Genomic DNA, 26,052 nt, shown 5'->3' with positions numbered 1-26,052 from the left:
TATTTATATGTGTGACGCGGAAGTATAATAAAATCACTTTATCGTCTTGAGAAATACAGCGAACCCTCGTTAATATGAGAGTTCCGCATTATGACCAAAATTGTCCGGAACGACCATGGTCATAATAACCAGGGTTCACTGTATTACGTCATTATGTGTGACAAGAGTTGTTGCGACAAGTTACGAGAATCATTTTTTTTTTTAATTCGGAATATTAGCTGCCTTCTGCGAGCCCATTCGTTCGTGTACGTGCAGGCGCACAAAACATTCTACAAATGTTACCCCGGTTCGAATCCCGTAAATGTCGGCACAGTTCCCTGTGAAGTTGACCCAGGATGCACGACCCCCCTGCGATAGTTGTGACGTTGCCCACCTGAGCGTGGCCGACTGCGGAAAGCGGTTCCACCACCTACCACCAAATACAAGGGAATATTTGCACCTCATCTACTAGTGTTGCAATCAGTGCCCCCCCCCCCAGAAAAAAAAAAGCAATAATACGCAGTTATACACTAACAGCTGCTAACACGACCACAAGGCCAGCAGTATCTGCATTTTTAAGCAATACCGAACCACATATTCGCAACCTAGCCTCTGTCTGTTCTTCGAGAGATCCCCATCTCCGGCATAAGAATTCTTCTGATAAGTACGCCACTAATAATAAGTTACTGTAGTCTCAACTTCCTGAAGGGAACCCGATCAAAGTGTCTTTTTATGTCCACACAAAGCCTGCAACGGTGGACGTCCACATCAATATTCGAGGCGACCTACATCCGCCTGCCGTTTTCGCCCTGATCCATGTCGCTGGCCACCGTCAACAGAACACGCAGTTTGTCATCCCATCATTTAATTCCAATCGATTCCAGTCGCAAGGACGACAGTATCGATTGTTTCTCTTTCATTATTAACTACGAAAGCAGATCTGTTCCCGTCCATACATTTTCGTGCTTTTGACCGATTCTTTTCGGCTAAGCATTTCATGCTTCTAGTGTTACCTGGAGGACGCTCGGTTTGGCTGAAATATTTGAAGCCGGAGTCATTTCTCGTCTGTGTTTTACCCTAAACGAAACGTGATGGTTGGTGATACCCCATACGAATAAGAAGATGTGCTGTCAGCTTAAACTCTGGAACGTGGTAATACGTACGGGACGAAACACAATATCTGAAGCCAGCTTTTCTCGTTGAATGCTCGTTCTTCGTTTCTTGAACTGCCATACGCAAAAGTGTCGCAAAAAAGACAAACAAGAACTATAAGAAACTAAAGACGGCATGTTGACTAAAACTCAGCGAGTGCAGGTTGCGGGATCCCGCCTACTCGCTATTTTTTTTTTTTTTTTGTCAACTGCCGTTTTTAATATCATTGTCCGTTCAGCATCTGTAATTTACGTAACTATAAGCAAAAATGCCATAAACATGTGCCAATAACCTAGGGTGCTTGAATACTGGCTCCCTCTGAGCAAGCAGAGGGAGCTAGCATTGAGGCACCCTAGAATAACCGTGGCCATGGCACCTTCTTGTGGGAGACGGGTGCCGTAGGGACGATGACTTGTTTGTTGTGCTGAACGAACAACAATGAACAGGGTGTCGGTCACGTGACCAGGAAAGACAATCACTCGTCATCTTCGTTGTTGATGTATCAACAAGCGAATTTCAAGCAGCCGGTGTTCTCGATTTCGTCTTCTCTTTTTGTACATATGTCCGTTTCCATACCTCAGGGTTATCAGACTATATACGTAACTGAGGTACTATATGGTACAAATCATACAAGGATGGATAGGTTCTACCATATACCTCAAAGTATATGGCATGGACAAGAATTCAGAACGGTTTATTCTATTTTATGATACGTGCATGCCCCTCGAAGTGACCTTTTCCAGCCTCCAGAGCTTCAAATACGTGTTGTAGCTCTAAACCTCCCCATCCACACAAAAGTGTCGGTGACTAAGACCGTTCAGTTAAAATTATGTTTTCAATTTGCATCCGCTGTATGTATTCACCGCTGCGACGGTGTGCCTCGCGTACTCGGGGCATATTAAATTGCCAGCGCTTTTAACTTATGGAAGTCTTCTAATTGAAGCTCTTACTTCTCTCTCCTTAGCTGCCATCCATGTTACTGAGGGCTATCTTATGGATAATGTACATGCACTTTTTTCTATTCCTCCTTCGTTTCCTTCTTATATTAGTACACGAGAAATGCAGGGGGAAGGCCCCTCGCTCTAGAGCGTCGTATCTCTGATGTCGCTTGAAATCGGACGCGCATACGCAATTAGATTACATGCATGGGTCGCAGCACAAACGCCCCTGCTCGTTCACATAATGCGATTTTTTATGCGCAGATGGGATTCATGCGCACTGTTTCTCAATCAAACTGAGCGTAAATTCCATTGTATTGATTTGCTTCTTGAGAAATATGGAACGGTGGCCGTATTTTTCGGCTTCCGATATAATTCTTGATATGGCTGAAACCAAGAAAATACAGAAGCGCGGTAAACAGGGCATGGTGGGGAGAGGTAAGACACAACAACTCAAGCAGCACAACACCTTGGTCCAATATTGGACGAATATTGGCAATACTGGTCCAATATTTATACAATCTTTGTCCAGTATTGGGCCGACTTTGCCAATATTGTCCCAATACTGAGCCAAGATGTTGTGCTGCTTGAGAAATTTGCCACTGAACGTCGTTTTTTGTTTGTGCCTTTATTTTGATAAAAATTAATCGCAGGTGCGTTCTCACGGGATATCGAGTTTAGGATCTGAAAACTCCAACACAGACATGCAATGTGGAATTTAGTAGTTATATAGTCGTCTCATTTTGTCCCATCCCGTCAAATGCGACAACTTTCTCAAAACGAACGGTGTCCGCTAGTTATTGCAATGGAAGCAAGCAAAGTGAACGTCATAATCCTCAATGCAATCGTAATGAGCCAATTTCCGCATGCGGGGCACCGGACCATTCCAAATAAGGCTCTGCCAAGCTCTTGTGACGCACGTGCCTGGCTTTTCTGGGCGCTTTTTTTTCCTTCGACCTCATCATTTGCATTGAAAAAAATCTGTTACCTGTATGTTCGAAACATCGCTGACCATGAAGGAAGAATAAGTACCTCAGGATCGAGCACAAAGCTACTTGATTGTTGCCAAAAACGTTTTCTGCGAAAAATCGTCGCGTTATGCCCCGTGCTTTCGATTCATTAAATAAATTTTTAAATTCATTAAAACTGTGAAGTGGTGAAACAGCATGGGGTTCAGCTTCAGTTGAGATACACGCATCCAGCAGAAACTGTAACGTTTCGCCTTGCCCATCTCTTACCCTAATTAACTGCGTGACAGTTCGTGAGATGTCCTACCGAAGCTCAGTGAAGTTCTGCGGGTGTAAATGGGCTCGAGTATACCAACCGATAGGTGGAATCCCTGGGAATAGGGTCACTATGTTACACCGGCCGTGCGCGCGATTACGGATCTGAAAGGGTACTCCGTGACGTTTCAACCTTTGACTTCAGCCTTCAACAAATGAGCTCAACCTTTTTACGTGTCACAGAGGATGTGTTTCCCTGCCTTCCTTTTAAAGAAAGTGTTATGACCGAGAGCCGAGTGTACAAAGTTCTTAATACGGAGAAATGAAGTGTGGACGTTGAACCGTGCTTGTTGACTGCTCTATGATGGACTAGAAAGACTGGTGCGTTGACCAGCGGCTGTCGCGTGCACCCGCCGATGTTCCTGTAGTTCCTGCTCACAGATGGTGCCACGTGCGTCTGGACAGCACGCGATCGAATCGCCCCTCTCGGATTTCCACGGAACTACTTGTCACGTGACAGCGCCTGTGCTGCTCGAACTACCATACTCGAACCCATGAAATATTGCGAGCCATCAAACGTCACCTTCCTCTTCAAAAGCAAGGAGTAGTACGCAGAAGGTTTTACCTCGAACGAGAAAGTTACAATTTTTAGCAGTTAAACGCAAGTCTGGCAGCGCAAGTTCCGAGCAAAACACACGAGCACCCTCCGGCTGCAGCGCAACAACTTTTCGCGACATTGTCAATTTCCGAAGCGCCACTTCTTGAAAGCGATAAACACGTTAAAACTTACTCCGCTGTTAAACGAACCATAACAGCAGATACCGGACAGGAAGGGAACAAAGAATAAAGCACCGTGTTTCAAATCTAATAAGGCAGCGCGGCGTTATCGTTGGAAGCGACAACGAAATTATTGGAAGAGCACGAATTCCGCAAGCTTTCGTGACACATTCGAACTGCGCCAAAAGGCCAGAGAAGAAAGCGGAGGTGTTTTGAAGAAATAATGCAGTTTCCATTTGGATGTTACGAAGCGAAAACACGTCTACAGCACCGGCAACCGAATGGACAAGGGAACTGTCGCTGCCTACTGCTCCTATGGGGGCAGGAAACAAACAAGGAGACTTCCAGCTGACGGAAGGAACAAGACTGGTCGTTCCCTCGGAAAGAGGGAGGGAATGTTCGACCCATGGGGCGATCAATACGTCGCAGGCTTCTCGTCGCACAGATGACACCCCTTGGTTGCGACGCGGCTCTTTTAATTTTTCCTCTTGGAATTCGGCGCCCATTAATAACCACGGCTATTCTCTCTGTCGTCTTTTCTGCCTTCAGTTTCCGGGCAGCGTCAACAGTGAGAACAAGAGTCGTAATGCCACTTTTCGAGGGCTATGATGCGAATTCATGGATCTCGTTGGGTTAATCTCGCTGGATCTGGCTAGGGGGAAGGGGGGGGGGGGGGTGCTGCAGTCGCCTGAAGTGAGGTAATGCAGGTGATGAGATATGTGTGGACACGGGAAGGGTCGACGAAAAAGCCTCAAACAAACAACGTGTGTTTCACAATGGGTGAATTATTTATACCTTTTTCATAGCACCACCATAACATACAGCTTTTCTAGAAGACTGTCGATGACTATACATGCAGGGTGTCCCAGAAAACGTGTCATTGAATTATAATAAAAAAACTACGCCATCTAGAATCATGCAGTCAACAGCATTTGTTCTTTCTTATTAGGTTTTTGCCACTTCCTAATGTGAATGTCATGCACTCCAAGTTTAATTATGTAAATATTTGCGAACTGAACTCGGAAATTTGCCAAGGAAAGGTCACTTTTTTACCCCACCAATATGAAGAGGGTGCCGAATTCACTCAAATTCATGATAATTCACAGTGATATTCACGAGCTATCCAATCTGAAAAAATAGCCGAATATCATGCTTTTCGGAGCACCGGACCATACCGCGCGATTACTTTTTTAGCGCAATCGCTCTCAGTGAGACGAAAGAAGGTTCCAAAGCAAGCCCACAGAGTGATAGCAGAAATTGTAACAGTTCCTAAAATTGGGAGAGGGAAAGCATTATCCAGCAAAAGTCGGACGTGATAAGCCGTGCCTGTTTTATCTCTTTCTGCAACGTCGGGGACGGCTGGGTTTCCAACCTCCTTTTTGTCGGACTGACAAAGATTGCGCTGAAAAATTCATCATGCACTATCCTGTGCGACCTCCGTAGAGCATGATGTTCAGCTATTTTTTCCGATGGAATAGCTCCTGAATATCCCTGTCAATTATCATTAATTTGACTAAATTAGACACGCTCTTCACATTGTTGGGGGTAAAAAAGTGACCTTTACTAGGCAAATTTCCGACTTAAGCACGCAAAAATTTACATAATTAAACTTACGTTATACGATTTTCACATGAGGACGTGGCGAAAACCCGGTAAGAACAAATGCCATTGACCGCATCGCTCTAGGTGGTGTAGTTTTTTTATTATAATTCAATGACACGTTTTCTGGGGCACCCTGTATAACGACCTGAGGAAACTAGTGACTACACAACTATAAGTGTCACAATGTCCTTTGCTCCAGAAAAGGGACGAAAAGTAAAGTTCACAAGTACATATTTGACTATACATGAAAAGTTAGTGACCTCCTTCAATCACTCCCACATGAATTTCCTGTCAAGGCTATCGACTTCATCACGTTCCTGAGAACACTGGGCAGTTTGTTGACGCACAGAACTGTGTGCTTTTTTATGTAAAGTCATTTGTTGCATGAAGTGTGGTTGCAGTGACCAGACTGGCTTGCCGTAGCTGGCCTCACCTACGTGAGCAGGGTCACGACTGTAGCCAGGATAAGATTAGATGAGATATGATATGATTAAGGTTTCGTGCTTTTCGGCATTTATTCCTCGAGAGATTCGGCTGGTGTTTTTCGGCATTTATATGTTTTGACGACCTCGGGTATTTTCGGCATTTTAAAACCTTCGTGCCAAAAATGGATGCCGAAAAATCGGCAGCTGCAATCGCAAGGGAGAAGGACGATGGAAGGAGAGCAGCTTGGTAGGAGGACATTGAGAACGCAAATAACTTCCTTTTCTTTGTTGGAGGGTTTCCATGTGTGCTTTAACCCTTTTGACCCACTCATCAAAGTGTTGCAGGGGAAGAATGTTCCCTGCGGAGCTGCTAGCCTTCAGCACTGGAGGCTAGCAGCTCCGTTGCAACTTCACATTGATCCTCATACATTTTGCGTTGAAATAATCTTCACTGTAAGTAATGGTATGCTTTATGCTGCATGCTGGCTATATGAGGGAACATAAATATTGCACCGTCTTTAGACACATTCCGCAACGAGATACCTACGGTAAGGTGCTGCCTAGGGAAGGGTACGGTAGCGGAAAATGAGCGGCACAGTATTTGCGTTACTTTTATTTGGTAGCGGTAGCCGATACGCGTTACTTTTTCGAAATTGTAGTGACGCTAGCATTGCGCTACTTTTATGTGGAGTAGCGGGTAGCGGTAATCCGTTACTTCGTTCCGGTAGCGGGTACAACACTGCCAATGAGGCGGCATTGAAAACACAAGGCTAGAACGAAAAAAAAAAGTCATCTAAACGAAACAAACCCAGGCGAAGCTTCATGCAAGTTTGAAAAGGTCACTTGCGAATCTGATGCACGCTCCTATACAGACCAGCGGCTTGGCCGACGCTGGTGGTAGCCAAGGTCGTGCTGAAGACTAGGAGGAGGTGGGGTCGAAATCTACCAGCTGTGATGTCTGAGGTTTTCCTTGGGTTATCCGAAGATGTTCCAGGCGAATGTCTGCACAGTTCCCCCTGAAACCGGCCCAGACGCATACCAACCCCCTTGTCCCCCACTCCTTCCTGCTGTCATTTCTCCGTCTGTTCAGATCTGTATGCCGCTCATAGCCAGAGTTGCTTTGGGGTGCTAACACAGAATTAAATATAGTGCATTTTAGCCACTTTTCATCTAGGTATTCATTCATTCAATGAGAGCGATGAGCAGTTTGATACTGTCGTTATTGTCTAGCTCCCTCGCCCCTTCATTTTTATAGTGCACGGGCATCATGGGGGTCAGGTGAGGCTGCAGAAAACGAGGTCATTGGCTTACTTCTAGTTGATACATTCGCGCGTTACATTCGCCTGTTTAAGTAGACTACTGGAAACCTTTGCTAAACCAAGAAACTTTATGACTGCATTCGTTTTAATCCAGAGCAGTATAACTGTTCTTTTTTTTTTTTTTTGTGATGATCTGTAAAAAGGAAGCTTTACTATCGTGTGAGTTAAGCTCGAATACGTTTTACGACGTTATTCGTATACTTTAGCCCTGGTACGCATAAAAGGTTGTGACGGTGATTTTCTACTTTCCGTGTGGCAATGCACGGTCATACGGCCCCGATAAAACCTGCTGCGACGTTATTCTCTCTCTCTCTCTGCTTTGAATGTCCCACTCGCACGTAACAAAATACATAAAAATGGACGTCTCCGCAACATTCGAACGCTTTATTTCCTCACGCTGGTTATGCGATCGATAACAACAGCTCGTGCCACGAGCACAAATATAAGGTCATTATGGAACAGGTAGGCTATAGCTGTTATTACGTCAAGTCAACGACTTTAATCTCTTTCTAGAAAGAAATCTATGCATGTCTGATCAGGTGGCATCGATACACACAACATCGAATTTGTGTGTGTGTGTGTGTGTGTGTGTGTGTGTGTGTGTGTGTGTGTGTGTGTGTGTGCGTGTTAGCGCCGCGAAGCAACTGTGGCTATGAGAGGACATCGAATAGTGTGCTCGCGGCACATTAGCAACGACAACGACAACAGCGCAAGCGTTAAGCTTGCGTGTACTTCTTATGGTCTTCGTCCGGTTGTTGATGGTTATCCATTGGTTGACGGTTAAGGGGAACCTTTTAACTGTCAACGTATCCATAAAGGTTGCGTCGATACAACCATGGATACAAGGATACAGCATAAGGGGTGTAGAGGGAGCACAGGGACGAAGGCAATAAATGCACAGTGACAGAGGCTGCAAAGTTGTATCTGCACGCGTGCTGTCTACTTTTCGATCTAACATATATTGTCTTCGTCCCCGTGTTGCATGCAACAACTCTGAATAAAGGGATACGAGCATGTGCTGACGTACCATATGCAACGCACGCTAACTTATTAGTACGTTCTTCTGGGTGAACTGCGATCAATTTCATGTTTGTTTTCCTTTTTGGTTGTTTGTTTGTCTTTTTGTTTGTCTTTTTGTTTGTCTTTCTTTTTTCTTGTTTTTCCTGTCTTTCCTGGGAATAGCAAGCCGCCGTAGCACAGGCTAACCATTCCCTCCTATTTTTTTTATATAACAAACATATGCCCCCCCCCCCCCCCACACACACACACACGAAATTCTGCAGTGGCCCATTGGGACTTCCCATTGCGTACCGACGACGCGTATCCTCCTAATCAATACATAGTTCGCATCGGAAATCTCCATCAACTTTCTTCACATAAAAGAATGTTCTCACTTTCTCTTATCGTACCGTCCGCCCCGTCGATTAAAAACTTCCACCAAAAGAGTACGTTCTCGGAAACTTTTCTCGCAGTGGAAACGCCGGTACAATCGAAGCGCAAGTACGTATATCTTCTTCAAGTGGCATATCTTTCTCGATTCTGGTCGAAAGTATCGCCTGTTGTGCTGGACGTTCAATACAGACGGCCTCGTGACCTCTCCGGGATACTGAAAATCAATGCAGGTCTCACAAGGGGAAATGTCAGAGCGCCCGGGTGACAGACGGGACGTAATCAAATATTCGAGTTGCCTCTGACACGCTCGATCACTGCTCGACCACAGCGTCTGCTATCAACGCCTCCCGCGGCATACGACGACACTAAAGCGAATACTCACATCTGCACCAAACGATTCTTCTCTTTCTTCGTGAAGCAGGTGCCCCTAAGCAGTGCCACATTTAGATGTGACAGGGTTTTCGGGCGGCATCGGTAGCTACGAGCCAAGAGGTCGTGCTCAAAAAGCCTGTTTTGCAAACCTAAACGGGAAGCACTGTTCTGGTATTCAGAACGGCGGTGCTCGTCTTTCTTCATCCGTTGAGTAGCGTATGCAAATATCGGACTGTCATCTGAATTTTGTTTTAGCAGTAGGTGCGTCCCACAAAATAACCATGATATACATTGGTTGTTCATCTCGTTTGAGAGAGTCAGGCACTGTATACGAAAAGTTAACCGGGCGAAAACTAAAGCATAGGGATGTCACAAGAACGTCACGAACCATGATCGTACTGCGTGCACGCACCCTGTACCTCTAATCAAGTTTTATTTTGATTTGATTTGTAAAAGAAAAAATGGAGATGTTAGTCCCGAGTCACTCGAGTCTTCTTTTTGCGTTCCGTGTTACTACCGCGAAGCAGCTGTGAACATAAGCGGTGTACAGATGCAGAGAAGTTAGAAAGGAGTGGAAGGCAACGAGCACCCTGCCGGTATCCCTCTGGAAAGTCTGCTTCAAAACCTAGGGGAAAACCCCATGCCGCACAGCCGGTGGTGGGACTCGATACCGTTGCCTCGGAGTCTAATGGCAACTGATCTCACTAACAACAGCAGGGCAACTGATCTCACTCATCCCTCTCTCACCCATTCCGGAAAAGCAATGGGAAAGTGAACCGCCATGGTGGTGAATAGCCTGTCCCATTATCATCCCATGCACATGTGTGTGGGTGTTCCACATCATCCCTGAACATTGACCTATATTTCACGTCACATTGTAGAGCATGTTGGTGCTCTTTGACTTTCTCCACAAGGATGCCACGCATTATACTCTATCGGGTCTCCCGAATAAAATAAGCGCGTGGCAAGTGACACAAGTTAAAAAAAAACATTAACAGCTCGCCGAACATTCTCCAATCACCACGCTCCACAAGAAAGCATGGCTCGCAATATCCAAATATCTAATTCCCTTAGTTCCAGAGAGCGTATTCACCGAGAGACAATGCTATGGCATTCCCGGAAATGAAGCTGCGGGTGCTTTGGCTGTAAGAACACACCTGAAAACGAACAAGACCCCTGTATACCTCACGGGGTCGGACGCCAAGAGAATGCTTCGTAACATACGTCACGACGCGTGCAGACGTACATGGTCGGTTGACGCGGAGTCCACTTGCTAGCCAGAGTCGACGCGAATTTACGCTTCTGTCTTCCGAGTCGCACGCCGCGTACCATTGAATCATTAGTGCACCGCCTTCGACTAGCCATGTCCTCTCCCTTTCAGCCACGTCCTGTTGTTTAAGGTGGGACAGGTAAACTCGCCGAACTGCCTCACGTGTGATGAAGTGGAGAACACTGAACATATATTAATTAACTGCTCCACATACAGTGTCCAACGTAATGACCTCAGAGCCGCCTTGGAAAGACTGGACCACCGTCCTCTAGACTTAGAGAAGCTCCTCAGAGAATGGCCGAGGGATCTTAGGCAGCGTGCGACAGCTGCTTTAATGACATTTCTTTGGACATTGCAGCGCCTCTCTCCTTTTACACTTACTGAATTTTAGTTTCAAGTGTTTTGTCGGAGCCTCCATCTCCATATTTTTGTTTCCTAACTCCAACTCCAACTCCTATGGAAAAAAGGCGCAACCCGCGCGACTCTCTCCTTCGTTCACGGAACTTGAACGAATCTGCAACGTATAGCAACACAGAAATTTCAGAAACTGAAGATCGGTTACGTTAAAACGAAAGCAACCATATTCCATACAAGAAACAAGGTCATCGAAACTCACACAAGACAGATCTTAGATGGTCCCATTGTAACAGTGAATTCATTTAAGATATTATATGTTCACTTTTCTGAGAACATGGCTTGAAATGTTCACGTTCATCAACGAGTGTCGCCATTATCCAAAGTTGCGGGTATTATCTTAATATCTCGTTTCTTTCTACCTATATGAAAACCCTGAAACAAATTTACTTTGCCCTCTTTCAATCTCAACTGAATTACTGTCTTTTAGTTTGGGGTACCACGACGAAAGCTAATTTGGATAAATGTTTTTTTTATTACAAAAGAAAATAATTCAAGAATTTGTCACTTAAGAAATCTATTAAATCTGAAGACATCCAAAGGCCTATTGCTGGGTATAATGAAAATCTATAACATGTACCCTTATAGACTATTTTTCGCATACAAACTAGGCAATCTAGCATATTTATTTATTTTTCTTTATCACATCACCATCACCATCATCAAGAATTCCTCAGCACGATATCGGATCCAGACGCATGGCCTTCAGCCGTAAAGGACTTTTCGCACTGTGCTTAGCCAGAGGTGACTGGTGGGTCGTCGGGAAACGTCTGCTAAGAAGACGACGACAGCTCGTACAAGTACTGGTTTCTCTCAAATGAACATTTAAACTAATGATGTTGAGTGGTTTTCATTCGCGTACTTTCCCGCCACGCGTGCTTACGGCACGTTGCACGCCGACTGACGCACGTGTTTACTTCAACGTCTTCATCCAGTCATGCAAACGCACGGAGCGATAGCTCGGTTTCGCACTGCATCGAAGACGCGCGTACCTTCCTGTGCTGTCAATAAGAATGAATGTGGAGCCTCTATTCCATAAGCTTGCTTGCTTCTCTGAACGCCAAACATCTGCGCCCGCTTTGATCGAGCTCAGCTGCACTTTTCAAAAGGTATCCTTCCGTGTACTTTTTTTTTTCTTTTTTTTTTGCATGTGCAGCTCTTTCATCATTCTTGAACGTGCCATCAGCCATGAAGAGAGCTTCAAGAGCACGCGATGGTGCACCCAAGCAATTTCACAACAAGGCTCACTATGACCAAAGAGTTTCCAAGCACAAGGAGCAAGCTTTGAATAACTTCCCCGGTACTTTGTTGTCGGCGGGGCCCTCACGAATAAAGACGCTGCCCAAAGACGTATGAAAACTCGATGTCAAACTTGAGGACTGTTCAAGAGTGCTTGCGCTGTCCGTCCCTTTCTGATCGAGCACATAAGAGCATGCTTCAAAACGTTCCGAGACAAAGGTGGAATGTACACGCTGTCTCGATAATTGCTAACAAGTTTACGGATAGTTCTGCGTTAGTATATTTTGCCTCCATAACGCTTTGCAAAGTATTCCAGTACACATGCGATTTTTCCTAACGATCGAGATGTGTCCTAACGATGTGTCCGTGCACCGGATTTGCTGTCTCTGTGTTTTTTCGTGGGTTTTCCTCAGTCGCTTTAAGGCAAATGACAGTCCGGCACTGCCCTCTATGAAGTCAACCCAGAAGGCACGATTCTTACCCTCTCCCCAAGCAGCATGCCGTCACCCCGCACCCGCAGCGCTTTGCTGACCACATTTCGGGGGAGAGATGGCTGCTTCATTCGTTAGTCTCTCCTTGGTAAGGAATTTGGCGTTACAGGTGGATGCACGAAATTTGGTCAGGTATGTGGTACATGATTGGCAAACGTCTGCTACAAAACCCATATAAATCTGTCAGCTAATCCGAAATGGAGCCAATGGAGCCAAAGGAAGGAGCCAAGGAAAAGAGCCAAAAAGTGTCCCCCCGAATGCCCTTTACGTCACTCCAAAACCGATACCGGATGCACGCATGCGTTTCAGTATCCTTGTTCATCTTGAAAAACTGACAGGCTTGGATGGGGGGGGGGGGGGGGGGGGAGGAGATATGTCTCATAGAATGAAAAGAAAGAAAAATGGAAATGTCAACCAGGCTAATGCCGGGCTAATGCTATGCCAAAAAAAAAAAAAGAAAGTCACAATAAGAAAAAAAAGAAAAGAAAGAATGGAAAAGGGTAAGGCAAAAATAGAAAAGAAAGAGAAACAGTTAGTGCAGCACAGGCACGACATGGCACAAGAAAACCCAGTCAGAGGGAAGACGCAAGGCCCGAGTCTTTCTGGAAGCGGAGCAGGGCTGTGGTGACGGAGCACTGGGTATAGGCCGAGGGACGGGACCAAGGAGGGTGACCATGGACATTGTGTTGCACGCAAGCTGCATTAGACGGCGACAGAGAGCAGACAGACAGGGAATGTACTGCTGGCAGTGCAGAAGATAATGAGGAATGTCAGCCACCTCGCCACAGCTGGAACACAAGGGGGAGTTTGACGTATGGATCTGTACATATCTCACAGGTAGGCACAGTATCGTCCGTCTAAGTGACACTGTGACAAGCCCTTTTTCCTTTTCTTTTTGTCTTTTTTTCTTTCTTTTTATGTCGAGTAGCTTGCAAACACTGACTCATAGTGATAAGTGATGAAGAACACCGTGCGTCGGCAACCGCACAGCCTGCTGCCCCACCTCGAACAGAACAGAGCTGAGCCGCCGCCGCCCTCCGAAATGCCATCATGAATCATGAATGTATTTCCCGCGCGAAAGTTTCACGAGGCCGTTCGAACTGACATTACTTATTCCTGCTACTCACATGAGAAGGAACGGTCGAAATGCGAAGCGAAAAGTTGTTTCGTAATCTTACGGCAATCTTGAGAAAATCCACGAGACAACGCCCTTGAATGTTTCTTTGTGAATATGTCTCTCGCATTGGTTCTAGATTGTGAAGATCATCATAGTGTCGTGGAGCAAATCGAAGCTCAGCAGAACTCAATTAAATACAACAACAATAACAATTCTATCTCAGGATGATGATTGTGGAGTTCATCGCCATTGCTGGTGGTGGAGTGATGAAATAATGAGTCATCTCACAGTGAGGGCCGAAGTCCTACGGTGTCTGAAAAGGTCAGAAGAGCTTTGAGGACAGAGCGTGAGTGGGCTGGATGCGACCATGGACCAAGCAATTTTGATAAAGAGAGGGGGAGAGAGTCCATCTGGCTAAGAGATCCCGAAAGTGTGGTTCGGTAAGGTTGGTAGCGTGGGCAATGAAGAAGAATGTGCTCCTCCATTAAATGATCTTGCAAAGTACTTAGGAAAGCATGTGTCGATTCAGTTATAAACAATTATCCGCAACATGCATTGTGTTGTTGTTGGAATACGTTGAGGTTATACATAGAGTGTATTATCACTACCAGCGAGTTTGTATCGTTAATGGCACCTATTGTGGGCGTGGTGATTCTACACTATAAGGTCTGTACCTTATAAGTTATAACGTACCTTTTATCAGGCTGTACCAGATAAATATAAAGTAGACCAGCGAATTTTCCCCACTGCATATTACAAGGTACCGGTTTCAACAAAGTCGACCGCCTCGTATACATATATAAGGTACAGGTTTGGACAAAAGTTTACGGAACACGGCACTGGCGTATTTGTTCATCGGAGCGGTCCCCTGTTAGCTCTCCAGAACAGATCGAATAAGAAACAGATGACCGGCTATTGTATCCATCTCTCAGTATGTTTGTCTGCTTCTGTTTGCTGCTAAGGTGTCGCACCAATGGAGAAATACGACACCCTGGTGTTCAGTAAACTTTTGTCCCAAGCTGTACAAGGAAATTTCTCGGTCAAGGTACATTCTCGTTTTATAAGGTACATGTGTGTGTACCGTATAAAACTGTAGCTGTTAAGCGCAACTTTGTTTGTTGCGCCCTTCTGCTCTCAGCACTTCTTTTGTTCACATATCGCCCAAAAAGGTTGGTGCAGTTAGGTAATGCATAAACGCACAGAGCAAAACCATCTGTTGATCTGGCAGTGATTCATGGGGACAATACGATTATTTTCTCTTTTGGCTTCGGTTTGGATTTGGCTTCGGTTTTATTAAGAAAGAATAAAAACAATTGGGAATATTCACAGCGTGCTTCCACTACATTTTCGGCTGCAGCATTTTCGGCTGGAGCGGTAAATTTGTCCTTATATTCTAAATTGATATCTCCAGCGTTTTTTATCCCGTGTGTGCGCCGCGAAGCAACTGAGGCTATGAGCGGCGTACAGACGTGAACAGATGGAGAGAGGAGGGGAGACAGGTGGTTAGTGTGCGTCCTGGGCCAACTTCAGAGGGAACTGTGTCGACATCCGTCGGGAAAGTCTGCCAGAAAACCCAAGGAAAGACTCAGACGGTACAGCCGGCGGTGAGAGAAGACGAGACGTGAAGTTGAAACCCGATGAGGCAACGCGATGGAGACACGGACAGAGCGCGCACACTGACAGCGTTACACTAGCAACTGTGTTTGTCAGAACAAGGCGGCAACGACTAACCCGGCAAGTCCCTTGCCACAAAGGCAGTCTCCGCATGGGATAGGATTACGGGTCGCTGGCTCACATTATTCTGGGAGAGGACAATGTGAGTCGCTTCATCCCGTTCCTGCCCGGGATGGGAAGGCTGTCTCCATCTGACACTTGTGTGCTCAACTCAAGTTGCTCAGCTCAACTCAAGTTTGGTCGTTTGGCTGGCAATCAGGGCAAGAGCTGAAGTGTGCTTTCAGAGAAACTGGCATATCACTGGAAAGAGATTCAGCCTTGTTTTTGTGCCGGCGAAGTCGAACGTTGAGAACATTGTGATGTCTGCCTCACTTCAAAGGGAAGGAATAGACGACGTTCTTTGCAGGCCACTGGCGCGGAAGTGGCCGTGGTACAGTAAATAATGTTTTTGCGATGTTTTATTGTGCAGTGTTAACTTTTGCTGGGATGTTTACAGCCGGGACCATTCTTGAAAGTTTGTACGTGCAGCGAAAGACAACTTCCAAATCGGAGGCTTACAGCTACTCTCATTGCCCTGTATGCGAGACCACGTAAACAGGATACGCTGAGGACACGTTGCCCCTTCCCGGGGCGATCAGAGGTTGATTGTCTAGAGAGGAGGAGGCATTTAGCAATAGTTTGGATCTATGTGCTAGGTAAACCTGGCGAACAAAGCCTTTCAAGTTGCAATTATAAGCGTTCAGCGCGCATATATGTTCGCATGACTTGGAAAGGGAACACCTAAGGTCTGAGGGCTGGTTGAACAACACCGTGTATAACTATTTCCGGGTGGTAACTGTCGAAGAGCAATAGAGGTTTCCTACTGCGTTGCTGGTAGCTCCAGCAAATTTCATGGGGCTATGCTTTGATGGACAGGCCTAGGAACTGCAGGCGATTGTGTTCCGGACATTCCTTGGTGAACTGGAGCCCTTGGCTCTGGCTGTTAAACACAGACACAATCTGTGTTGTCTTTATATGATCTGGCATGTGCAATCAAATCGACGTCCACAAAGCGAAAAGCGTTCAACAGATTACTTTTAATGTGAGCCTCGAGAAGCATGGCGATGGCTCTGTCCAAATGTAACAAAACGATTTTGCTTAACGCTGGGGCTACGCAAGATCCTATGCAAACACAAGATCTCTGTGAATATATTCTATCAGTGAACTTTTCAGGGAGCTTTATCAAACGTGGGTAAAGTCCCATGCTGATGCCACTAATCGTTTTGAAAACGCGCGACACCGCTTTTAGAATTATGTCCTCAACATTGTTCAACATCATTTTCGGATGCAGAGAATAATACATGTGCGAGACATCCAAAGAAACGATATTACGCTCCTGATGGTGGAAATTGTGTAAGACCTGAATGCGCTTGTCATAATTGCTGACTCGAAAAGCCTAGAGTCAAAAGCCTTTAGTGACTCTAGAAAAGCCTGCTCCAGCTCGAGCTTCTGCAGATGTTTCTGAAGATAGCGTCTAAGACAGGGGTGCCGCGTGGCCCCCGAGCAAAAAAATATAAAACATAATATTCTGCTCAAGCTTCTTGAACGGTCGTGGCGTTATCACTGGGCTCTGTACTTGTTCAGTTTATCTTGTGCTAATTAATCAGGGAAAGCTGTTGCCACTGACCTGTAACAGCTGATGACTAACTATAAGAGACGAGCGGGGCCGAGTGGCACATGACGATAGCGAAGACGACAAAAGTAACACAAAGTCAGTCATGGAACGTCGAACTTTCAACCTTTAATCGTAATCAAACTTTGATGATATAATAATAGGTTGAAGGTTCCCTGTCTGTCTCTGTGTTGCTTTCGTCGTCTTCGCTGATGAGTCTCTAAACCTCTCCCTGCGCCTGCATGATTAATATTACTAGTATATTCCTATCAAAATTTCTGAGCAAACGCTACATGGCCGATTTGTAACATTGGTACCTTCAACGCCACCAGAAACGGACCGGTTCAGTCGCAGGCTCAGTGATCTCCCGAGTGAAGGTGTGGAGGACATAACATAGTGCAGGAGAAATAACCTAGTGCAGGAAACCTAGGAAATATCTTTGTATTACGCGCTATAAACGAGCTTTCATCCGCACAGTTGAAAGAAAGTACTCAAGAATTCGGTCAGACAAAGCTTGTTGTGGTTAGTCCCCTATTTTTCCATAGGTGATTGATACACTGCCACAGTCGGGCAACATTCATTGACCAATGAGTCAGGTCTGTCTGCTATCTCCCGCTTAAGAAACAATGGTGCAGTACCTCTGAATATAACAACAGAAAACCTTGCATGATGAATATAAATGAAGCAAAGGCAGCACGCGGCTCAGTTTGGGATGTGATGTGATGTGATAAAAAAAAATGGGGATGCGAGTTTCGACGAAGTCAAACTGGCTACCCCACTGGCACCTTTGCTGTTGTTTGATTGGATTTGATTTGATTCGGGTTTTATTGGCGCATCAGCTACAAAGACCATAGTGCGCAAAATACCACTGAAGGCTAGTTAGTAAAAAAGTACATGTGCAGGACTAAAATTTGAGTAACTGTTACATTAGTATTTAAAATCACAGATCTTTTAAAAACTCAGTATCTTTAAAAAAAACTTATACACGTTCTGAAAAGGAACAAAGCTGTCATCTCCCAGCAGAAGCATTGGGTGGAGGGGCAAAAAGGTTCCATAAAAGGGAGCAAAATGATGTTGACGAAGATGTTGGTACGCTGGACACGTGATGAGGATGTGAATGATCGAAAGCTGTTCACCACAGTGGTTGCATTCCGTTGGGTCTTCTCCTCGTAGAAGATACCCATGCGTCAAGTATGTGTGCCTTTCCTGTAGTAAAATTTGTGATTTTATGATTTCAACCCCGCGGTACGGTATGAAAATTGAATGGCTATTTGTCCGTGTGCCCGAAGGCAATCCACCAGTGTCTTTTCTCATTCTCTTTTTCCAGGAACAAAAAAATCAATCATTATTCGGGCTGTCTGGCAAGAATGTGGGTGTCGTCCTGGAATTACAGAGCAGGGACAGTGACCATGCTTTTAGCGGATGTCTTCCATGCTCGTAAAGATGGCGCTGTTACACATCACGGCGAGGAGACGTTACTTCATACGCCGTAAAGTGGTGCTGAAGAGGACATAATATACCGGAGGATGATAAACTTGCACTTAAGCGGACAGAAAGTCCAAATGGTGGTGGCGCCCGTTACTTTAACGTCTAATAGCCGCTCGCCCGTAAGTAGCACTGAAAATCGGGAAATGACAAGCCACTGCTCTTGAATGTGACCACCTAAGGGCTCGTGCGGTTGCCAACTGCACTTGAAGCTAATAAATTTGAACATCGGCATTGCCTTGCCATAACTTCTAACGAGCAGTTGGCCATATGATTCAAGTGGTATACGCCTGCAATCAATGCGCACGCAGTGATCATTAGTTGTAGACATATGTCTTAGGTCTTGATTGTATAATCAGTTGTACTATCAGCGGTGGGCGAAGTACCTCAAAGCTCCGCTTACCATAAAGTACCAAGTGGCTGGCATCATTGGTACTTGAAGTACACTATAAAGTATCGTGTCGCAAATGTACCAGAAGTAATGTACAAAGTACTAGGCCGACTAGGGGGGGGGGGGGTAATGTCTTAATCGGCTTGCCGTTCTTGGTCACACGGAAGTGCATGGGCATCGTCACGACTATAGGAAAAGAGAAAAAAACGAATTTAGGGTGAAGGGTGGCGATGCGTAGAGGGTGCGAGATTCCATCGGGGAGTGCAAAGGGCTAGAGAGGTCATTGGGCAAGATCCGCCTCTTGCAGAAAGAGAACAACATTTCTTGCTTTAGCGTGTTTAGTTTTTGCATAAGAACCACCGGGGTAGAGGATTTCCGCTAGCATGCCCGAGCGGCAGTGAGGGAGGTGGGCTTCGCACGCAGAATCGCAGGATGTGCTCCATTGCTTCAGGTTGTTGACAGTGCCCTCACCCTTAGAGCAAATATTGCACAGTTGAGAGTTGGCGAACGCAGATGTTGTGCGTAGCCAACAGGGGAGAGGGGGTTAATAACTTAATCGGCTCGCCGTTGTTGTAGCCAACCAGACAGGGAGGGGGGGGGGAGGATGTCTTAATCAGCTTGGCATAAGAACCACCGGGGTAAAGAATGTCCGCTAGCGTGCCAGAGATGGAGTAGCCAACCAGGGGGGGGGGGGGTAATGGCAGGATAGCCTCGCCGTTGTTGGCCACACAGAAGTGGGCGTCGTCACGACTATAGCAAAAAAAAAGAAAGAAAAAGAACGCAAAGCAAAACAAAACACACAGGAAGGACGGACGGATGAAGGATGGGGATGCGGTGAGGTTCACGAGTTCAACGGGGAGAGTAGAGTATTTGATGGGTCGATGAGCAAGGCCTGTCTCCAGCAGGAAGAGAATGAGCCAACCAGGCTGAGCAGTAAGGACAATCATTAGGCCAATCAATAGGCTCATCAAGCACACCGTGAATTTAGTCTCGTGACTTGGCGGCTGCAATAAGGCAGATAGCAATTACGTTTCGATTTTTTTTGCGAAGCTTTAGCAGCCATGTGCTAGTAATGAAGCCCCGCTATATAGTCTACAGGTTGCTCATGAATATGAAGCGAACCAGACGGCATGATTCGCATTTACCTACGCACAGGGAATCAGCTGCGCTAGCGCAAAGTATCAATATGTCCTGACTTATTCATCTGTCTATAGCACAATGTTCTGCAATATTCTGGGTGTAATCTGTATGAGGCCTGCATGCCTCACTCACTCTTAAAAAAAGGGTGTATTTTAACTCCTTTTTGGGGAGTACACACTTGCCACATATATCACTCCTCTATGCCTGTATGCTGGTAAACCACTGAGACCCCTATCAGGCAGGATAGAAGACCCGTGCCGAAAGCCGTAGCGAGGGAGGGCACGTAAAACATTAATAACTCTTCATAAGGTAAAGCAACGATAAGGTGAAAAACGACAGTGGATTCTGCCGTTTCTTTAGAGCATTCGTTCGCATCTGTAGCGCGCCTGTTCAGTATTGGAGGTAATGTGTTTCGAAAAAAAAAAAAAAGAACGGGGCAGGCTATCGTATCGTTATTTTGAAAAGCAGTTGTTTCTGTGAGCTAATAAAGCTTTTGCCATTAATGACATTTTCTACTTGATAGCGAATTCCAACTGTGACGTCAAAGTACCTTGAAAGTAACACTGTAACTTAAATACTTTTCAAGATTCAGTATTTAGTACTCTACTCTGCTTTTTTTGCCCGGTACTCAGTAACTTCACTTAAAATTTTTTTGAGTGTCTTGTACAAACCTGAATTCATCACACGACCAATACGTCGAAAAAAAGAAGAAATTACTCTCGACGATTTTTTGTCTTTTTTACTTATTTATTATTATTATTTGTTTTTTCTTTGTTTTTTGTAGCGCCACTTTTCACCACTCGGCCATGCCTCTGGTTTTTGGCAATATATAAAGTCATCGCAACTACATGAACTTGCTTGTACGTGCGCCGATTTATATCACGTCAGAACGGGTTCCAGCAGTGATGGACACAAGAGCACGACGAAGCTAGAAGCCCTTCTGACTCGTGAAATTCTTCTGACTCGACAAGGCGTTCTATCGGACCTGCTGATTAAAACTCTGGTGAAATATTGCGTGGCAGAGGTAAATAGGAAGACTAATGGAAAGTTGCCCTCGCCGGAAGTTCTTCATCACTTCTCGTTAGAGGCACCCAGCGGTCTGGGGCCTAAATAAAGCACGAGCCTGTCCGTAGCACTTTGCCAACAATATATCCATCATGTTTATGATGCACTTCGTAACCTTCTCTTTGCGTCCTGCAATAGAATGCGTAAGGTACACGGTATTCAGGCTAACGTGTCGTCGTCACATTTATACTGCGCAGATGGTGCTAGCTAGTTGGTGGGCCATGGTAGCGCAATATTTTGTGAGACTCGGTGGTCTGACGAAATTAATGCTGTAAGTTAAGCAGCTTGCTCATTACCAGTTCCCGTCAATGAAAGGCTATATTCCTGGGCCGGTGTTATAGTTTTATTGCTACATTCTAATGGTCCCGTATGGCGAAATGAACAGAAAATATTGATTCATCACGCAACACTCTTCCTTCGGAACGCTTCTCGGCTTAAACGGCTCCTTACGCTCTTAAAACAGAACTTCACCGCATAGCACGCTGTGCGCAAACCATTGCCACGAATGATAGTGTTATCGCTCCTGATTCGAATAGAGAGGGGGGCGTACGTACTTTTTGTGTCAATTTTGATGTATGATAGTTCACGCAAAAAGGCGTACGCCCCCTCTCTCTTCGAGCGAGAAGAGTTATCCCCATCATTCCTGGTAAGCTATCACAGCGTTATGTGCGGTGAAGTTCTGTTTTTAGAGAGTGTACCGCTTTTCGTTCCTAACTGTTCTATTGTACTAAACGAACGAAAAGCGGTACTCTCTATAAAAACGTGCTAGCTCGCCAGGAATGATGGGGATATCTCTTCTCGCACGAAGAGAGAGGGGAGTACGCCTTTTTGCGTGAACTATCATACATCAAAATTGGCACAAAAAGGCGTACGTCCCCCTCTGCATTCGAATCAGGAGCGATAACCCTATACCATTCGTGGCAATGGTTGGCGCACAGCGTGCTATGCGGTGAAGTTCTGTTTTTAGAGCTTAGGGAGCCGTTTAAGCTGAGAAGCGTTCCGAAGGAAGAGTGTTGCGCGATGAATAGGAGTGAATCACACTGGGAATATGGCCAATGGAATTTCATTGGGATTCCTTCTGCTGCATTTGCCCAGACGCGGCCTCATCTCGCATCACAAAATTCCTATCTGTTTTTGTTTGTTTATTGTATCAGTAGAGTTGATTTAGTTACATATTGGTTCGTCGAAAAATCTCCCTTGAGCTTTGCCCGATTCATTCAAATGTTTCACAGTACTTCCCCCCGCAGATAACGCATTGTGGGTTGCCACTGATGCTTGAAATCCCCAAGACCATACAGGAGAGTAGCTGCGAAGATGAAGACGACAGCTACTGGCTCTACTGTTTACAATGAGCGTCAGCCGCTGCAACGTGGCCCTGCGGTCTCCATGCCAATCTCAACTGATCAAACGTCGAGCACGATCTGATACCAAGGCTGTCCGATAGCGAGCCTTGGTAGGCAGACATGTTTCACTCGCGGTTGCTGAAGAGGATCCTGTTCGCGGAACCTCCCCACAATGTCCGGGGTACCCTGTTTGAGAAACTCTGGTCTAATGCAGTCATAGACTGTGAGTGGTTGTTCGTTCTTCGTTCTGTGGTGCATGTTCAAACTGGAGCCTGTTGCTATTAGCTCCGGAGAGGGCGCGACAGAATATGTCAATTAATTAGTGGCAGTTGAAGAAAAGGCACCAGCACTGGGATTCGAGCCCAGACACTCTGATTGCCGGTCAGAAATGCTACCAATTACATGTTTGTGAGGTTTGTGTTGTGTTTGTCCTTCTGTGTTTTATTGCATCGACTACAATTCCGTCCCATGAGAATATGTCTTTCGTTCCACACTACTGCGCACCCATCACAGCTCACACATCGCGCCTTTTCCAGGTCGTAGGCCACGTGATAACGACAGCACTATAGTAAAACTTCAGTTTGAGTTCCTGTCCACAACCAATCTCGATGTAAATAACAAACTACAATTTCTTGAGTGTGGGTGAGCATGACGAGAGTGTGTCGAAGGCGCTTAAAGAGAGTGGCATGTAGCGTGGAGGTACGTGCTTACGGAAGCAGAAAACTGTGGGAGAAGCACGTGAAAAGTGCGGTAGGCACGTGCCGCAGAATAACTTTGACACGGGGCAACCGACGTCCTGCTGTACCAAATATAAGGTTACTACCCATGTGCGAGCACACAGAGACGCTGTACAACCGACGCGCGAGGGGAGTTGCGATCTCGTGTACGAAAGAAGGCCAGGTATTCAGGTATTCGAGCCACGACCGGGAACGAACATCAGTTTGTGTTGCGGGGGGATGTAAATACTGCATCGTCCACATGCGCCGATACCAAAGCTTTGGCTGTTCTTGGGCACGTTAATAAATATTATTATTATTATTATTATATTATTTAATTGTTAGTCGTGTCAAGGAAGTATGCTATTCCATGCTCCCCTTTCCTCGACTTGCGTAACGAGTTGAGCACTGATTGAGGGAGCACTGCAAGGCTCTAAGAACGGAATGTCGTTTTTATTCAAATGGGCATCTTTGGCCACTACAAAGCGTTTTCTCCTTTAAAGAAATTCAGTGGTGGCACGCATGCGAGCACATGGGGAACACATGAGGCACTGCTTACAGCACCGCGTGTCTGACGTTTCCGGTATACGTTAAAGAAGCCCAGGTGGTCGAAATTATCCGCAGACCTACCCGTGCACGTGCTGCACGCAGCCACACATAGCTGACCCAACTTTCGTGTCAATCTATTTGAAACTGTTTTATTGCAGGGCACACAGCAGACATCTAATTCGCACGCAGGCGAAGTGCACTCGCCCTACTTCGTCCACCTGACGTCACTGGTCACGAGTGTAGATGTCACGCTGTAACGATTAACGTGAACGCAACGTGAGGCACGTGCCGAGCACCCTTCGTCACAGAGACAACGGCACACTCACACGGACGCAGGAACCTCCCCATCAAGCTTCTGTCTCCATATTCCCTGGTCACCCCTACCTGCATTCTATCCAAGCTGGCTGTCCCTCCCCGTCCCACATTACGAGCAGGGCATAATAAGGGACTCATCTGGCCCCCGAACCGTTCCGCCAGATCCTTTTCTTCCTTTTGATCTCGATTAATCAGTTTCCTTCCTCCGCGTACTGATAAACGAAGCTTAGCTTATCTGCTAGCGGCCGACCCCCTGCCACGGACCGACCAGCAAAGACAATGGAAACGGCGCGACGTGACTGCATCGCTGCCGTTCCTCCAAGAAAGAAGGGTCGCCGCTTGATTATCACCATCCATCCTAGTTGGTCGCGCTGCTTAGAAGTGCGGTCGAATAAAAGCGTAATTAGGTTTTCCCATGCAGCGCCTTGTTTTCTTCCTTCCTGACCCAGGAGTGATGTGCCTGCTGAATGAATCGACGGTTCGCATGCCCGACCTGATAACGACTCTTCGGGCATCAAGGCAGAAAAAAAAGGGCCTTTCGGTCACCGCAGTACACGTCACCTCCTGCTGACAAATTGAATTTGCTCTCACGTGTCGGTCTAGGGAAGGAAGTTAGAACTGAAATGGCGACAGTAAGAAAGAAAATGGGAAATTGCCCTTGGAAGTGGAGCTCGCTTGGTGTATGCAAATGGTTAATGTTTATTTCTTGAAAATAAGCATCGATCGCACGCTGCGTGCGAGACGAGAGCAGCAAAATAACATATCGGAGGCAGATAATGCCCCAGTGTGCCTTGATGACTATCACCTTCTCTGCAATGTTACTCACACACAATTACACAATTCTCCCTTTTTTTTATGCTCAGTGATTGATTTTGTTTTTGTGCCGTAGTGCTACTTTTCCTTTCTTGCTCTCTCTTCCTTGCTTCTTCGTTCTCTTCTCTTCCTTCATCTGACTGGCACAGGCTAGCTCCTACAGCATGTTGTTCCACGCAGTCTATCTTTCTGTCCCTTGTAATCACAGACTCCACTCTTTCGTTTAAAACAATGTGACAGACAAAAACACGAAACGGAACGCGTACCATTTCTGAGACCATCTTCGTAACAATTTCCAGGAACTCATACAAACCTCTCCCGCAAGGATCGACCGACATCGTTTTACCTTCATAAATGCGCCGGCATACCTTTCCAGATTTGTACACCGCGGGCTCCACAACTTCCAGCCTACTCAATTTGGCTGCAGTAGTTTAAATGAGGAGATGCTTCACCCGTTCACTCGTACGGGAATATATACGAAGTGGTCCCGCGCGGCACATAATGGACTTCGCTATATCTTCCTTGTGGTACGACGGGTTCTCGGAACTTTGAGAGTATCGAATAACCCAGTTTTCCGGGCTTGCATTGAAGTTTACCTTCAAACCAAACCGGTTGATTTTCATTCATTTGCTCCGTTCTTAATTGCTCGACTGGTTATTGACTGGTCCGTCAATAACAACCACCGCGTTCTTCGTTCCTAGTTCGATCGAACAAGGGGAGCACCGTCCCCAACGAAGAAAAAGAAATAAAACATGATTCGTTTATTTGGGAGTTCCTTCGTTTCGCGAAACTCGTCCCCGTAACAAATCTTAATTGCTCGACTCATTAAGTACGACGCAAAATAGTGTAGCGCTTGCTCGAGATGAGAGGCATTAGTGTGGGAGTACAGTTTGAAAGCATAAAGAAAAAATAGCGGCATGTGGTGTTAGTGGTTCACTTACCTCGCATCTCGATTGCTCGAGTGAAGAAGTCGCACTTAATGAGTGTCGTGAAATGTATTGTACCGCAGCCACATCTTGCGTGCATATCCTGCAATAAATATGAAGCTATTTTAGCAGATGGCCGTGACAATTGAACACGAACAAACCAAACGTGCACGAATTAGGTATGAAGAGGAAACCTTTACGGCATCTGATTTACGAGGCATGCTTACGATACCGTGCTCCGACGATAGCGAAAACACAGCAAAGGTATCGAAGC

At 45.9% G+C, this 26,052-nt stretch overlaps 1 protein-coding gene across 2 annotated transcripts in view; it reads right to left on the bottom strand.

Annotated features, from left to right (window-relative positions):
• The window catches only part of LOC135385959 (kin of IRRE-like protein 1), a 234,995-nt gene that overhangs the window by 129,995 nt on the left and 78,948 nt on the right, over positions 1–26,052 (bottom strand). For both annotated transcript variants that reach the window (XM_064615613.1, XM_064615614.1), the window contains exon 2: positions 25,794–25,881. In XM_064615613.1, the coding sequence (XP_064471683.1) occupies positions 25,794–25,881 (88 nt within the window). The remainder of the gene's footprint in view (positions 1–25,793; positions 25,882–26,052) is intronic.

The sequence above is a fragment of the Ornithodoros turicata genome, chromosome 2, assembly GCF_037126465.1.
Source record: "Ornithodoros turicata isolate Travis chromosome 2, ASM3712646v1, whole genome shotgun sequence".
NCBI lineage: Eukaryota > Metazoa > Arthropoda > Arachnida > Ixodida > Argasidae > Ornithodoros > Ornithodoros turicata.
This window is presented reverse-complemented; position numbering and strand designations above follow the sequence as displayed.